This window comes from Podarcis erhardii, assembly GCF_964252035.2.
Source record: "Podarcis erhardii genome assembly, chromosome: 7".
Taxonomy (NCBI): domain Eukaryota; kingdom Metazoa; phylum Chordata; class Lepidosauria; order Squamata; family Lacertidae; genus Podarcis; species Podarcis erhardii.
The window spans coordinates 68,571,873-68,587,726 of record NC_138511.1 but is presented as its reverse complement, the minus strand read 5'-3'; the positions used below and the strand labels follow the sequence as shown (position 1 = coordinate 68,587,726).

Here is a 15,854-nt window from a genome sequence, read left to right as displayed (position 1 = left end):
AAGGAAAATGAGCCAGGTGCTGGATTCCAGATTAGAGGGGGCCCTTAGTACAATGTCCCCAATCCCTCAGTTGGGTTATGTAGGCCTGGTGTCAAACAGTAACAGAGTTCCAGTTGGCAGTGGAGAGGGGGGCTAGGGACTCTTAACTTTCCACAATGGCTGAGAGTGTTGTGGGAATTGTGGGAAATTTAAAGGGTGCTCACCCAGAGTATTGAGAGTATTGGAGGGGAAACAGTTTAATGGAGAGGTGGGCAGGACAGAGGGTGCCCAGACATGCCACGTTCTGGTGCCTTGCAATACACCTTTCTGTCTGATGGTCACACAGGGAACAGCTACGGCCTGCCCGTCTCCTGGATGGATTCAACGGAAGAGGAGCGCCATGCCTGGGAGATGGTGTTCAAGCAGCCTGGGCAGTGGGTGGAAGCGAGTCTTCCCTTGAGGACCAACTTGAACCCTAGGACTTAATCCCAAACTACAGCAGGACACCCGGTTCTTGGGGTGATGGAGGAAAAGCTGATCGGCTTCCCTAGCAGCAGCCTCCTGGATGCAAATGAACAGGCCCAGAATCTCTGCAGGACTTGCAACCACAGTGGTTTCTGAAGGGCAGCCCCTGGCAGGGGGACAGTAGATTTGGTGCCAGGAGCCCATGGGCAGGTTCAGCCTGGGCTGGCTGCTCTCCCAGACTTAAGGAGGGAGGTGATCAGGTTCTGACTCTTAAAAAGGACTTCTTTGAAGGCCTTGAGATGGTTTTCACACTGTACTTTAGGGGACACCAAAAGATGTCCCATGACAAGAACCATGCTGTGGCTACATCCATCTTCAGTCTCTGTCCATCTCCTCCACATGCTATCAACATTGACAAGAGGCAGTGCCATGCTTTGTTTAAAAAATTTTTATTTACTTCCTCCACCCTGGGCATTGCATTTCCATCCTTGTTGGTATTACGGCAAAACCTGAACAATCCCACCGTTTCCTTTCTGCCGTCCAATGGAACACCCAGAGTATCATTTCCCAGCCTCAATGGCTGCTACACTAATGACTCCTGGAGCTGTGTTTTCTGCAGCAGGCCAGAGACGAATCGCCATCCAGCACTGCCGTGAATGATGCAACCAGGGCTTTTCCCACTGTTGACTCTGAAGCGACCTCCCACCCCTTGCAGGGTAGCTCAGAATCTCCCTGCCTCTCTTCCTCTGAAATCCAGGTCACAGGACAAAGCACCCTTTGTCTTCCTTTGTCTCAAGCCGAGAGAGAACTGCAGATTTTTGCAGTGCCACAGAAATCGTCTCCTCCAGACGTGATTTGCTTGAGGTGCCAGAATAGACCAGTACCACCTTCCCCATCACCAAGGGATAAATGGAAAGTCAGTTCACATCACCTCTGTGTGAGGGCAAGTCTGGAATCTGCTTACTGCTGGGGAAGAAGGTCTATGCCAACCAGATCCTGCTGTCCTCCAAGCAGATTAAGGGCTTCCCTTGGCCTGGCTCTTGCTCTGCTTCGGGCTGTAACTTCTGGCTGAGTGTTTGCCGATGCTCCGAGATGGCTTTCCAGAGGCGGCACACCATCCCCCCTCTGCCAAGACAAGACCATGGAAAGATTCAGATGGTGAACATGCTATATTGCGCCTCTCGGGTCATTGAGCCAACGTGACTTGCAGTGCTCCAAGTGACAGGGCACAGCACATCACTGGAAGATGCTATCCAAACACCTGGACCACTCAGAACCCAACTAGAGACAAGGGGTGATGCTTTGTACACAACTTGAATCAAGTGCCTTAACTTGTCAGCTGCTGCTTCCTAAGTAGCCTCCATGCTAATGGTGTTTCAGCTTTATAAGAGGTAGCAGCACTTGGGTTGCAGTCCCTCCAAGCAAGGATACTCAGGCTCCAGGCCTTCCTCCCAGGCTAACTGCAACTAAATTCTGTAACTATAATAAATAGCAAAAAATAAACAAATTTTGCTTAAAATAATCATGCGGGCAGAAGTTTGGATTTATTTTTTTTATCATGGGCTCAGTAGAGTGGTGAGGAGGGAGGGCTGCCTTTTGGGGGAGAGGAGCCAATATAAGTGCCTTACTAGATCTGATGACGACTCTTCTGTGTTGTGTTGAAAATGGAGCCAAAACCACCCAGGGGAACAGCGGAATGTAATTATGCACTGTCCCCTCTCAGGGAGTTGTGCACAGGGAAAACACACGGCTGCCCCATGGACTCCACATTTGCAGCAGCCCCATTTGACCACTCTATTAAAAAGTGCGGAGGAATGCATTGCACGAAGGCAGCCGTCGACCCACCACAGAGACTTCAGTGAGGAAGGTACAGATCTGGGAAGTCCATTTTGCAACCCAGACCCAATGAATTTCTTAATCGCCCCTACCTGCCCCTACCTAAGCTGCCTCTCACCTACCTGATACGGGTATACCGGAGGTCGTCAGGCGTAGCACAGTTGAGCAAGTCAGGTAGGGTGAAGCCATGGTGTGAGAGCTAGGAAAGAGAGACATACAATTGTTTTAGCTGTGGCTGGCCAGAGAACAGGGAAGTTGACAGACACCTACCCACTCCAGAGAAACCACCTCTCTGGCTGAGAAAGGTAATGGAAGTAGAGAAGAGTATTGTTCAATTATTATTATTATTTATTTATTCTTATTAACTGTCTATACTGCCCTTCATCCAAGGATCACAAGGCTGTTTACAATATAAAACCACAAAAATACATAATGCAGTCACAAACCAAAACCATTAACTCTCCTCAGTTTAAAAGGCCAGAGATAGTTTAATTAGCCACAGAGAAATATTTTCGTGTGGCACCTAAAGAGATGTAATAAAGGCACCAGGCGAACCTCCTCGGGGACAGCATTCCACAAATGGGGAGCCACCGCAGAAAAGGCCCCGACTCTCACGGTGGCCAACCAGCTGCTTGTAGAAAACGCCCACTTGTGATTCCCAGCAACTGCTTCTGACTATGGAGTCAGTACATAAGACACCATGGTGAGTAGCTGTTGATAGCCTAGCTTCCCATGAGTTTCTGTAATCCACTTTTACGGTCATCCCCACTAGTGACCAACACCACATCCCGTGAGAGCAAATTCTCTAGCTGGCATGAAGAGTAACTTCCTTTTGTCTGCCCTGAGTTTCCTAATGTTCAACTTCATTGAACAGCCCAGGTTCTAGTATTATGAAAGAGGGAGAAAAACTTTTAATCTACTTTTTCTACACCATGCATGGCTTTACACATACCTACTATGTCCCTGCTTACTCATTTTGCCCCTGCCTGCCCAAATTTAAAAGCCCCAGAACTTTTCTTCACGGGGGAGCTGCTCCAACTCCTTGATAATTTCGGCTGCTCTTTTCTGAAACTCTCCCAGCAATAAAATGTCCCTTCTGAGTTAAGCCAACCCAATGGCATTCTCTTCCCCCACCCCCTACCAACTGCATTTAAAAACAGACACTTCTGCCTGGAGGCTGGGCCAAACCACAGAGCCAGGAGCTGATGCTTAAAACGCTCCCCCCTCCAAAAAGGAATCTACCGTTGCAATTGTGGCTTTGTCAGCCCCGTGTTTTTCCAACCACTCAGCGAGGACAGGATCTGCAGTCTCTTCTTCTTCTCTCTCCCAGGAATGCATTGGGGAAGTAGTGTCTCCTAGGAAAGCAGGAGAAAAAAGGAAGAGGTTTTTAAAAAGGTTTCTTCAGTGCCTTGTGTGATTAACTTCTGCTTCCTAAAACCATAAAGCGTGATCTTCCCACAGCAATGAGATAATGGGACAGTGGGTTAAAAATGTCACACGCAATGTCTTGTCTGGAGAAAAGGAAGAATGAAGTGTGTATTTGTGTGAGAGCGCACAGACACATGTATCACCGCATATCTGTGCATGATGTTGCACAAGCACAGAACAGGATACTGGTGACGAGAGCTGCTGCCAGTCAGTGTAGACGGCACCAAGCTAGATGAACTAACAGTCTGACTTGGCATAAGGCAGTTTCCAATGTTCCCATGGTTTCAAAATTATGCTTTTCTCAATTTTGGCTGGGTATATAATTTCAACTTGTTTAGCACAGAGGTTGCATAGCTCTGCTTACAGCTGAGCCTCCTGGTGCCAGTGACCTCACCTCTCAGCTTGGCTCCTCTTAGAGCCCAGGAATCTGCCTCCACACTCCACAGTGCCTCCTGCAGAAGCTTCTGGCATTCCCGCTCCTTCTTCATCAGCTCCCACTGCAGCCTGGCAGGGCCAGAAAGGGTTAGAGAGTGAACTTGCTTGCAAGTGCATGCATAAAAAGATTAGAGTGAGGGTCAGATTGCTCTGCTAGCGTGTCCAACTGCGAAAAAGTAGGTTGCATTTGAGATGTTGGTGTTCCTGGCTGCCAGGGCAGTCACATCCTCTGCCCTAGAAATTCTCGTCCTACTGAGGAGGAGTGGCTGGGATTAAGCCCAAGTGATGTGTGGATTCCGCATATGCTCAGACACACACTCTCCTTTAACGTGACGACACATATTTCAAAGGCCAAACATTGGCACTGGAAACAGGTTGCTGTGCTTTACAGCTTCTGTGGCTGAGCCCTGAATGTAGCTGCATAAGACTACCTTGTGCTAGCAAGTAGTCAACCTGGTGCCTGCTAGATGTTGCTGGACTACAATTCCCATCATCCCTAACCACTGAGGTCACTGGCAAGAGTGCTGCTGCGCTCAGGTTCCTCTGGTAGGCTTCCCATCAAGGCATGTGGGGACTCAATGGGCCTTTGACCTGAACCATCTGGGTTCTCCTTGTGCCATTAATGGACTTGCTTGCCAGGGCTGGTAGGAGCTGGACTCCAGTGACTATTGGTGACCACCATTCTAACACATAGCAGGAGGAGCCATTGTGATGCTTCCTCGAGATGCTGCTGGACTCCCAACTCCCATCATTGGGCAAGCATGCCCAATGGCCAAGTTGTAGTCCAACAGAATCTGGAGGGCCCCAGCTCTGCTCTAAAGCCCTAAAAAAATGGGGCAGAGGCCTGTTGCCCCTTTGCTGCTCACCCCACCCCAGCCTAAAGGAGGGAAGCCAGAAAGGGCTTACCTTCTTGTCTCCGCCTGCAGCTCATTCAGCTGAGCCATCAGAGGCAAACGGCCATTCAGGGAATGCTGGGAGTCTATCCAGCTGCTGCTGCTGGTGCCGATCCCAGAACTTGGTGTGTCCATGCTGTCCTTGAGGGCAAGGTCCTGGCTTTTCAGAGACTGCAGCTCCTGGGGCAACAGACTCTCTTCCTCCTCATGGCTTGCGTGTTCGTGGCCTTCCTCCCGGGAGGACCACGGCTTCACCTTGAGTTCTGGAAAGGCAAAATGTGTGTGATAGAAGAGGGGCGAAGGGTGGGCAAGGCGGTTGCCCAACATAGTGGCAGACAGCGGTGATTCCACAGCTCAGTGGTAAGAGCGCATGCGTTGGCATGCAGGCGGACCCCAAAGCTGTTTCCTGGCACCTTCGCTCAAAAAAGCACATTCCCAACTGTTTGTGCCAGGAACACACACAACACACACACATCCTGTGTCACCACCTGGGAGACCGTGGTTCAAATCCCCACTCAGTCATGCAGCTCCTTGGGTGACCTTGGGCCAGTTACTGCCTCCCAGGATAAAACGAAAAGGGTGAGAACCACAAACACCACCTGGAGTTCCTCGTATGAAATGACAGAATATGAATGCAATAAACATTCTTCTTCAGCTTCTTAGACCCGGAGTATTCCAGACTGTATTCAGAGTGAGCCAACCTTCTATTCCGCCCATTTCTCCTACCTGTCAAGAGGATGGTGAAAGCTGCCTGGACCGCCTGCCCCATGAGGTTATCCAAGGCGAACACCCAGTGAGGCTTGATCTGGAGCTTCCGCAGCGCCTGCTTTACCTGTGGAGGTGGGAGACAAGAGAGGAGACAGGCTCAGGATGCACTGGGCCTCCTTCCTCTGCTTAGCTCTCTAGGCACTCCCCGCCCTTGCCATTCCGGCTTCACCAAAACACTAAATATAGTTGCCCCAGAGATGGCATTTCATAGGGTTGAGGGGGAGGACTTGTGGACTATCTAGTCCAGGGGTTATTAATCTTTTTTGGACCAATCAGCACATTTTGAGAAAGTGCTGTGGCCTGCATTTTGAATTTTATTCCTGCCCTCTGAGATGGTAGCTATCCTTCCTTCCTTTGTCTTATTTGCAAATTTGGTAAGGGTTCTGTCCATCTAAGACCATCCTGGTGGGATCCATTTTTCTTAACTAGATTCCCCAAGACCCATCAGCTGCAGCCAAGAGCTGGGTCAGTTGAGCAGACATACTCTTCAGCATTACGGGGAGGATAAAAGTACCCCTGAGCACGGGCTGAGGAATTTGAGGAGTGCGCTCTCAGCCTTTCTGCAGGCAAAAATCACTCCAGCCTCCCTTCCAAGTTTTCTTCATTTTAAACACACACAGATGAAACAGCAGCAACAGCTATAAAAAAAATCTAACAGTCGGCAGTCAGATCCTGCGGCCCTTCAGATGTTGTTGGACTACAACTCCCATGACCACTGGGCCATGCTGGCTGGGGCTGATGGGAGCTGGAGTCCAACAGAATCTGGAGGAGCACAGGTTCCCCATCCCTGGAGTGGTAAGGTTGAAAGAAAGCTGGTTATTTATGAAAGCAGGCATGTGCATGTACAGGAGAACTGAAACAGTCCTGAAGCAGTCAGCTCCCCAGACAATCTTACTCTGCTACGAGTGATCACCAAAGAAGCTATATAGACACCCTCTGTGCAAATATATATGATGCTTGTGCTGTGTCATGCTAGAACTTTCTCAAAGCCTGGTAAGCGCTTGCCGGGCTTCAGGAAGAAGGCGTGAGGGCTCTGACAGGGTCCTAGGGGCCTCCTTCCTAAAGCTGGGCAAGGGCTTACCAGACTTTGAGAAGGAGGTAGGAGGGCTCTAGGACCCTGCCAGAGCCTCACACCTCCTTCCCAAACCCCGCTTAGACTGGCGCTGTGAGGGAATTAAATGGCCTTGCATAGGGCAGCATATTACCAAGGTCCGCCCCTGAGCCCAGGGTGGCTTCCTAGGTGCTGCGAGGGAACACCGAAGACACTTTTCATGAGGGATCCCAGCCACACCGACCCAAGCCCACTTACGGTGTCCTGGAAGGTGAAGAGGGGCGCTTGCAGCTGACAAAGGCTCAGGCCATCCGCCTGCAAGCTGGTCTGGATTTGGAGCAAGTCGTGAGCCAGCTGCTTGCGGTTGGGGGAGCGGATGTATCTCTTGAGGCAGGAGACCAGCTGGGAGATGTGGTCCAAGGAGACTGGGCTCTAAGGGGAAGGCGAAGAAGGAGGCCAGGCCTGGAGGAGAGACACAACCGGAAACAAAACAGAACAGAGCTGAGGGCCAGGGGAAAAGCCATGGCACTGTGCCTATTACCAAGTGTGGGAATTCTGCTTTGCCTCTGTTTATCATCTCTCCTGCAGGGATGGGATGAGGGAGGCGCTGCAGCCCAGAAACATCCGGAGGCCTGCAGATTCCTCACCCCCCAAACTAAAAGCCAGTGTGGTGTCACAGCTGGCATGTTGGGCCTGGGAGACCAGAGATCAAGTTCCTGCTCAGCTGTGAGAAACTCACTGGGTGACCGGGGGCAAGTCACAGTCTCTGAGCCTCACCTACCTCACAGGGTTGTTGTGAGGATAAAATGGGGAGGAAGAGAACCACGGACACCATCCTGCGCTTCTTGGGAGAAAAGGTGGGATATAAATGCAAGAAAGAAAATAAATTGCACATTACTCTCAGTTCCCCCTTTGCTCTGGGACTTGACATCCAGTGGCTACCCTACAATATTCATAATCAAAGGTTTGGGTGGCAGAAATGCAGCAGTTTCTCCCACGTCTTCCCTGGAGGTTGCTGAAGACCTGCCCGCTCTGAGGGAAGGCAGAAGCAAGGGAGCCAGGCCAGGGAACACACACACCAACAGCTCCCAGCTGGCAGGAGAAGACTCTGCCAGTTTTCTTTTTTATATATGCATTTGTTTTCATGTTTAAATTGTAAGCTTCCTTGGCGGAAAGGGGGTATATAAACCCAGAATAAATAAACGTGCTCCTAACACAACTTCTGCAAGAATCCACAGGGAAGATGGGTTTTATTCATCTTCCATTTCTACATTTGGGGCTGAGGAAGGAAAGAGGAGACTTGGGATTTAGCAACGCTTTAATTCAGCCTCCCCCAGCCTGGTGACCTCCTGGGGCTTTTTTTGAACTACAACTCCCATCAGCCTCTGCAAACATGACAAACTGCCGGGTACGTTGGGAATTGTAGTTCAACAACTGTCTGGAAGGCCCCAGTTCCTAAGCCCACAAAGGCCCGAGCGGCACTTACCTCATCCTGGGCCTCAAAGAGTGCGGCAGAAATACTGGGCAGCTCCTCTGTCAGGACCTTGTGGAGGGTGGCTCTCCGCTCGCTATCCTTCCTCAGCAAGAACAAGCAGCCGCTCTCCTCGTGGGAGGAAGAGGAGAGGCTGAGGTCAACATTGAGCAGTTCCTCAGGGGCCCTGTGTAGACACATAGCAATTGAGGGGATGGATCCCGAAGGAACATTGGCTGGGGATGGAGGGGTGGGAACGCTGCCACTCTGGGGCAGCTGGCAATGTGAGCCATCCGTGAGAACGCAGGTTGTGCTGAATTCTTACCAGAAGCACAGATAGGAAACCTCATTCAGAATGAGGGCTGCGTTCCCTTCGGGGGAATCTTGTGGGAGCCACTTGCCAGAGCAACAAATGAGACTCACCAGGCAAGCAAGAGGCATTGGAACCAAGGCCAGTGAGAGGTACCAAAGACCAGACTAAGGATTCTCAGGCCATATCTCTCAGCGACCTGAAGTGCTTTTGCCCAGTTGGAATGTGTCTTTGAACTGAGACAACGCCCTTTATATATATATATATATAAAAGAAATTGCCAAATTATTCAAGGTGTGCAAGGGAGCACAAAAAGCCCTGAGATGGCAGTGGATCTGACCTTAGCCACCCCTGCTTTAAATTATTTCTGTTGTCATTTGGAAGTGTGTGGACATTGCAGTATCGTGAGGAGCTGTGGAAAATATTAGGAACATGTGACCCTCCAGATGCTGTCTCAGAAAGCTTGGCCAATGGTCCAGGATAATGGATGTTGCAATCCAACAATGTCTGAAGGGCCACACATTGCCCATCCCTGTTGTAAGGGAATTAACGTTCCCCAGGAACAAATCTAAAAGGTTGCCATTGCTTTGGCTTGATTTACTTAGCTAAAAGTACAGAGCGCATCTGCTCACTTGTTTAGAACAGAAATCATATTGTGACTTGTTGAAGAGTTCAAAAGACATCAGATTGCACACTGCTATGTTATCACAGTATTGCTGGTACTGGAAACACGCAGTGACAGGAGCAAAGGGTTGCCACCAGGTGGCGGTCAGATCCTTCTTTATTTTCTCAGCCACCAATTTTGTGCACAACCTGACCTGACTAGTTTAGAACTAGTATCAAGGCTAAAGAAGACGGGCCAGCAATTTTGGCTGGACCATTCACGATATTTACCATCTGGCCAAAACCGCCATTTGAGAGAAAGATGGCTTTCTTTTCTTTGCCTCCTCTGCTTCCTGTTTTTAAAAATAGCATATTTGTTTTCATTTTCTGTCTTGTACGCCGGGGAGCCTGTGCCTGATGGCAGGAGAAGTTTTCCACGCATGTGGGGCCACAAATATTAAAGTGGCTGCCACTTGACACCTCCTGGACCAGGAGCAGCAATGCAGCTGCAGCTCAGGCACAGGCAGGCTTCAAGACAGAGCTAATGTGCATCATCACTGTGGCAATGTGGATAGGCAGTAGAGCACACCAAGTTTCCAAGTAGATTAAATCGTCTGTTCAGACACCAATACTTTTGTGGAGTCTCAATTCCATGGAGCACAAGCTATACTGTAAACCTGCCCAAGTTAAGCTCCCCACTCCCTGCTTCCCTTCTGTTCCAGGTCTTACCTGAGATAGGTGGGCCTCTGAGCCACTTCACTGGTGCTCCGAGACAGAGAGACATTCAAGGACTGCAACGATGAAGAACGTTTCTGGGACTCGCTGACACCCTCTGCTGAAATCGACCTTTCTGGCACATTTGGAGGAGACAGCTCGTCTGTAGGGAGAAGAGAGAGAAGTGCAAGGCTGGCAGCAAAGTAATGCTGAGGCACCTCCCAAACAATCAGGAGCCCCAGTCTGACTTGGCTCACAGATTGATAAACAAAACAAAACAAATAATAATAATACTAATAATAATAATAATAATAATTTATTTATACCCCACCAATCTGGCTGGGTTTCCCCAGCCACTCTAGGCGGCTTCCAACAAAATATTAAAATACAATAGTCCTTCAGATATTAAAAGCTTCCCTAAACTGGGCTGCCTTCAGATGTCTTCTAAAAGTCTGGTAGTTGTTTTTTCCTTTGATATCTGGTGGGAGGGCATTCCACAGGCGGGTGCCACTACCGAGAAGGCCCTCTGCCCGGTTCCCTGGTTCCCTGCCTTACCTGTCACCACTGGGCTCCTGGATTTCCTCCTACTGGGTGCCTTCAGAAAGGGTTCCTGAAGCAAGGCAGCAGCAGTCGCCCGCTTGTCTGGATCAGCCTCAAAACAACTCAGGATAAAGGCCTTGGCTTCATCCGACATGGAATCGGGCACCTCGGGGTGGATCTTGAACATGCCCACCTAAGAAAAGGCAAACGACTGGCAATAGTATACACACAGTGCACCACCTGAAAACATGGGTCTTGCTGTTCATTTATGGTGGGAATTGACAGGCCAGGGTAGTCAGCTCCTGTCGGTTTTTAAGAAATGAGGAAGATGTTTTATTACACCAAGTCAGGCTGTTGATCCATCCAGCTCAGTATTGGCTGCACAGAGTGGCAGTGGCTCTCCAGGGTTCCCGGCCTATTTGAAAATCCCAGGGATTCAACCAGGGCCCTTTTGCATGTGAAGCACAACATGTTCTACCTCTGAGCTACAGCCCTTCCTCTTTATGAAAAGACACTAAGTCAAGGGCAGAGGCCTTGGTTTGTCAGCAGTGCTGGGTCACAAGCTGTTTATGGAACTATCCTGGTCCTCAAAGCTCAGGCTGAATAATGGAGGCTGCTGTATTCTGACTGCTAGCCCATCTACAAAGCTAAGCAGGGTCCGGTATGGTTTCCAATTGGCTGGGGGGCCACGTGCTGAGATTCCTGCATTGCAGGGGGTTGAACTAAATGACTCTCAGGGTCCCTTCCAATGCTACAACTCTATGATTATATGCAGCATCTAAATGGTGCAAAAAGATCTAATGGAACCTAAACCCTAAAGGACTGCACTACTTGCATTCACACATACACCAGACTTGCTGTAACAGTCCCAGACAGAGGCTGGTGCAACTAGCCAATGAGTTGGCCTGCTCTGCTGGTCTTCCACAAAGCTCCAAGCAACCCAGGAATACCCAGCCCTAGGATCATCTGAAAGGAGTCTGCTGAGAGGGCTGGGGATCTGATGATGACCTGCCGCCTCAGGTCTTCCATCAATCCTCTCTCCCTTTTTGGTATCCTGGCTGCAGTTAGAAGGAAAGGTGAGAAGGAATGCCATGCTGCTGAGAAAAGGGAAATTCCCCTAGAATCAGAGCTGCTGCGGGGCTGGGCAGCAAGTGAACCAGGGAAGAGGTCAGTCCACTTGGACTACCCATTCTCATATACTTCTTCCTGCCTAGTGGAGCAAGTGGGCAGAGACTGTTAGAATTCCTGCTCCATGATTGCAGTCATGGGATTTTTGTCTATCACATGACAGTATATGTTTTGATTCCACAGAGTGGGAAGTGACGGAGACAGGATGTTTGTGTTACTGCGTTCCGTGAAGTGAGACTATTGTCCTTTGTTCTTTTTCTCTTTGCTGTCTGATGCTAGAGAGAGAGGGACCCATGTTGCAGTGCTCCGTGTGTGTTTATATGTAAATAAAGTAGATTAGCCAAAATGCTGAGTTGCTTAGGTCTGTTACACATGATGCACAAACTCTGCGGATCCCTAAGTGTGCCAGTGTCAGTTGGCATCGGTCGCTGTGATGTTCAGGCTGAAAAAAGCTCCTGAACGAAAGACCAGGAGGGAGAGAACATGCCAGTTGGGCATGTGCCTCTGCCAGGGTCCTACTCGAGTGTAGGCTGAGCTCCTGACAGAGACAACTCCTGCAAGGATCCCCTCCTCCCCGCAGGAAAACTGCTAAGTGTTCTTCCCAGCTGTGCAGAAGGGCGCAAATCCCAGCCTCACCTTGAACATGGCGGCCTGTGGGCTGCCCAGCTCGAAGAAAGGGGGCTTGCCTGTCGCCATCTCAATGATGGTGCAGCCCATGGACCAGATGTCAGCCGGCTTGCCATAGCCACGGGGTCCCTGATCAATGACCTCTGGGGCCATGTACTGCAAGGTGCCTGAGGAAGGAAGAGAGAAACCAAGAAGGAAGAAGTCATGGGAGCCACATCCCAATGCCTGAGAGCCTGGATGAGTCGGCTCTCTTCCCCAAACGACGCAGAGCTGCACACACACTTACCTGTGAATGTCTCTGTACTGGGGCTGATCCCTGCCAGCCTCTTGGATGTGCCAAAGTCTGAAATTTTCAACACTCCACTGTACGTGTTGATCAGGACGTTATCACCCTGTTTATCCAAGAAAAGCCAAGTGACTGCTTTGGAGATCAACAAGGCACTCAAGTTCTGAGGGCTTCCTCCAACTGCAAACAGGCCTGGCACCAGTGTCTTGGCGTCCTTGGACGGCTGCAAGGGTCTTGGGACTACGAAGGCCCTGATGATGATGTCTGCCCTAGACATGCACCTCAGGCAATTCCCTGCACAGCCTGCGAGTGCCAGATGGCTAGATCCAGCCAGCTTTTTAATTTCCCACACTGCCTCTGAGTGAGCATCGCTCTGTGGCATGGAGGGAACTGTCAGTAAGTCTTTAATTTGATGTCAGCGACTGGGCTCAATAACTGGTTCTGCCCCGACTGGGCTAGGTGACTAGAGCACTTTCAGAGACCTTCCAATCCTGGAAAGCAGGTCCCAGTGCACTGGACCCACAACTGTGCATTGTGAGCACCAGACTCATGCAGAGTATAAATAACATGGAAGCTAGCTGTGAAGCATAACTCCTTTTATTTCTAATAGCTACTAAAGGTAAAGGGACCCCTGACCATTAGGTCCAGTCGTGGCCGACTCTAGGGTAGCAGCGCTCATCTCGCTTTATTGGCCGAGGGAGCCAGTGTTTGTCTGCAGACAGCTTCCAGGTCATGTGGCCAGCATGACTAAGCCGCTTCTGGCGAACCAGAGCAGCGCACGGAAACACCGTTTACCTTCCCGCGGTACCTATTTATCTACTTGCACTTTGACGTGCTTTCGAACTGCTAGGTTGGCAGGAGCTGGGACCGAGCAACGGGAGCTCACACCGTCGCGGGGATTCGAACCGCCGACCTTCTGATCGACAAGTCCGAGGCTCTTTGGTTTAACCCACAGCGCCTAACAAACTACTGGCTTGCATGAGTGTTACATCTCCCACTCTAGCATCTAGTCACTACATAGATAAGGCTCTCTCTACACACAGTGTCAGGCAGTCAGTCAGGAGCGGAAGAGTAGAAGAGCAGTTTCCGCCCCCTCCTTTCTTAAAACATCAGATCAGGAGATTCTGTCAATGGGAGGGGTGAAAATATCAAGAATCTCTCCCTTTTCATACCAACCATTGCTGAATCTAACATATGGGAACCAGACCAAGCTGCCCAATGCTGTTCAACGCACTGCCTTAGCAGCCAAGGAAGCCTGTCAGGGATCACCAAAAGAAGAGGGGGCTCAACGGAAGACACTTTACCCAGAGCCTCTTCAATCCTGGACTGGGAACAGTGAAAAAAGGAGTGGCAGTGCCAAAAACTCCCCCCTTTCCACAAAAATAAAACCCCAAGGATTGTTGCTTAGAAATTCAACTGTAGTAGTAACTTCATCATCAATTTATTATGATCCACAGATCAGGAATGCAGCAAAAATAAAGCCACACAGTGCTCCATAATCTTAAGCATAGAGCAAAACAGAAAGCAATGTATTATCTAAATGCCACCAGCTCAAGTATACATATTGCTAGGATAACAAATGTCTTAAATAGCTCCCAAATATAATATTTCCAACTTCAGGTGGTTAATTGCTTTCTTGTTCTCACTGTCCCTGATAAAGAAAATTACTAATGACACATGCAGGGTTTTATCTCTCAGTAAATATTTAACATAAAATTTAGCTGACCTTCCTGGTTTGGCCAATAAAGGGGCAATCGTCTGCTGATGAGCGCCAGCATAAAAATTATAAAAACAAAACAATATTTTCCACAGATGTTCCAGCTCCTGGTTATTACTAGGACAAACCCTCAAGGAACACCAGCCTATTCCTCCCCAGAGCAACTGAGAAAGACATCACATTAAATCTGGCCAGAGCAAAAGCTGTGTGATAATTAACTGCATGCAAATTCCTAAAATAAGCAGCTAGCTGAAAATCATTAAGGATCGTCTTTAAGAAATGCCTAAGGAGCAAGGCAAGCAGGCTGTGCATGAGCTAGCCAAAATGTCCTGAAAATAAATATCCCATGTAGTCTTTGTTTTACCAAAGCTAATGCAGAGTCAAAACCCAAATGAAGGAGGAAAAGGAAAGCTGCGTGAAAAGAGCTGCTTGATCCCTGCCAGGTCTGGCAATGCCACACAGAGATCTAGCACCAACAACATGTCTACACCTGGCAGCCCAAGCTGAGATGGCTCTCACCTTGATGTCCCTGTGGACAATCTGGTTGTCATGCAGGTAGCGCAGCCCCTCTAGGATTTGCTTGGTGTAGAAAACGATGGTGGGCTCGTTGTCTTTCAGGGGGCCCCACATGGAGCGCAGAAGAGAGGAAAGGCTTCCTGGATTTTTGGGGTGGGAAGAGAGGGACACGGAACATTACAGAGGCTGTTTTCTTATACAGAGATTAGACAAATGCACGGAACACAAGGCTATCAATGGCTACTAGTCATGTCCACTGCAGTCCTTGCATCAGTAACCTCAAGGCTGAATTACTGCAGTGCTCTCTGCGGCAAACCTTAACCCTAATATCGCGTCTCAGTCACTGAGGTAAGGGGCATCGTCGGTTATTCCCTGAGCTAGTGAGGCTCAGCTGACAGCAACAAGAAACTGAGCTTTTAGTGTCATCGGCCCAGTCGCGTGTGGCCAACCGAGATTCAGCTTTTCTTTTAAGCTTTGAACGCCTTTTGTGACAAGCTTCCTGTGCTGCTCTGCTGATGCAAACAATTAAGAAAGCATCTTTATTGGTGGTCTCTGGTGTTTTTTTTAATTTTTACATGTTTTTATTGCACATTGCATATTTACTGCATATACAGTGGTACCTCGGGTTACAGACACTTCAGGTTACAGTCTCCACTAACCCAGAAATAGTACCTCAGGTTAATAACTTTGCTTCAGGATGAGAACAGAAATCGTGCGGCAGTGGTGTGGCGGCAGCAGGAGGCCCCATTAGCTAAAGTGGTACTCAGGTTAAGAACAGTTTCAGGGTAAGAGTGGACCTCCAGAATGAATTAAGTTTTTAACCTGAGGTACCACTGTAGCGAGATGAGTGCCACAACCCCAGAGTCGGTCACAACTGGACCTAATGGTCAGGGGTCCCTTTACCTTTACCTTTTTACCACTGTACTTACCCCCAGGTACCTCCTCCATGAAGATCTTGAGGAAGCCATCTTGACTGACAGAGCCCAAATAGCGAACAATGTTCTTGTGTCTCAGGCGCTTGTGCAGAGCAATCTCCTCATGAAGGGGCTGCGAGTATCTGAAGTGCAAGTGTGACATGTATGAATGA

General features: G+C 49.3%; 2 protein-coding genes across 4 annotated transcripts in view; one reads left to right on the top strand and one right to left on the bottom strand.

Moving 5' to 3' along the window:
* SYTL1 (synaptotagmin like 1) overlaps nt 1–1,966 on the top strand; it is a 33,600-nt gene extending 31,634 nt beyond the window's left edge. For all 3 annotated transcript variants that reach the window (XM_081869123.1, XM_081869121.1, XM_081869122.1), the window contains one exon: nt 326–1,966. In XM_081869123.1, the coding sequence (XP_081725249.1) occupies nt 326–465 (140 nt within the window). In that variant the 3' untranslated portion in view covers nt 466–1,966. The remainder of the gene's footprint in view (nt 1–325) is intronic.
* Nucleotides 875–15,854, bottom strand: part of MAP3K6 (mitogen-activated protein kinase kinase kinase 6) — a 42,071-nt gene continuing 27,091 nt past the window's right edge. The window contains exons 16-29 of the mRNA XM_081868748.1: nt 15,697–15,824; nt 14,771–14,907; nt 12,535–12,640; nt 12,258–12,415; nt 10,509–10,686; nt 9,969–10,116; nt 8,342–8,513; nt 7,114–7,317; nt 5,763–5,868; nt 5,050–5,299; nt 4,103–4,212; nt 3,523–3,635; nt 2,403–2,479; nt 875–1,569 (exon numbers count right to left, since the gene is read on the bottom strand). Coding sequence (XP_081724874.1) covers nt 7,288–7,317; nt 8,342–8,513; nt 9,969–10,116; nt 10,509–10,686; nt 12,258–12,415; nt 12,535–12,640; nt 14,771–14,907; nt 15,697–15,824 — 1,057 coding nt within the window. The 3' untranslated portion in view covers nt 875–1,569; nt 2,403–2,479; nt 3,523–3,635; ... (2 more) ...; nt 5,763–5,868; nt 7,114–7,287. The remainder of the gene's footprint in view (nt 1,570–2,402; nt 2,480–3,522; nt 3,636–4,102; nt 4,213–5,049; nt 5,300–5,762; nt 5,869–7,113; nt 7,318–8,341; nt 8,514–9,968; nt 10,117–10,508; nt 10,687–12,257; nt 12,416–12,534; nt 12,641–14,770; nt 14,908–15,696; nt 15,825–15,854) is intronic.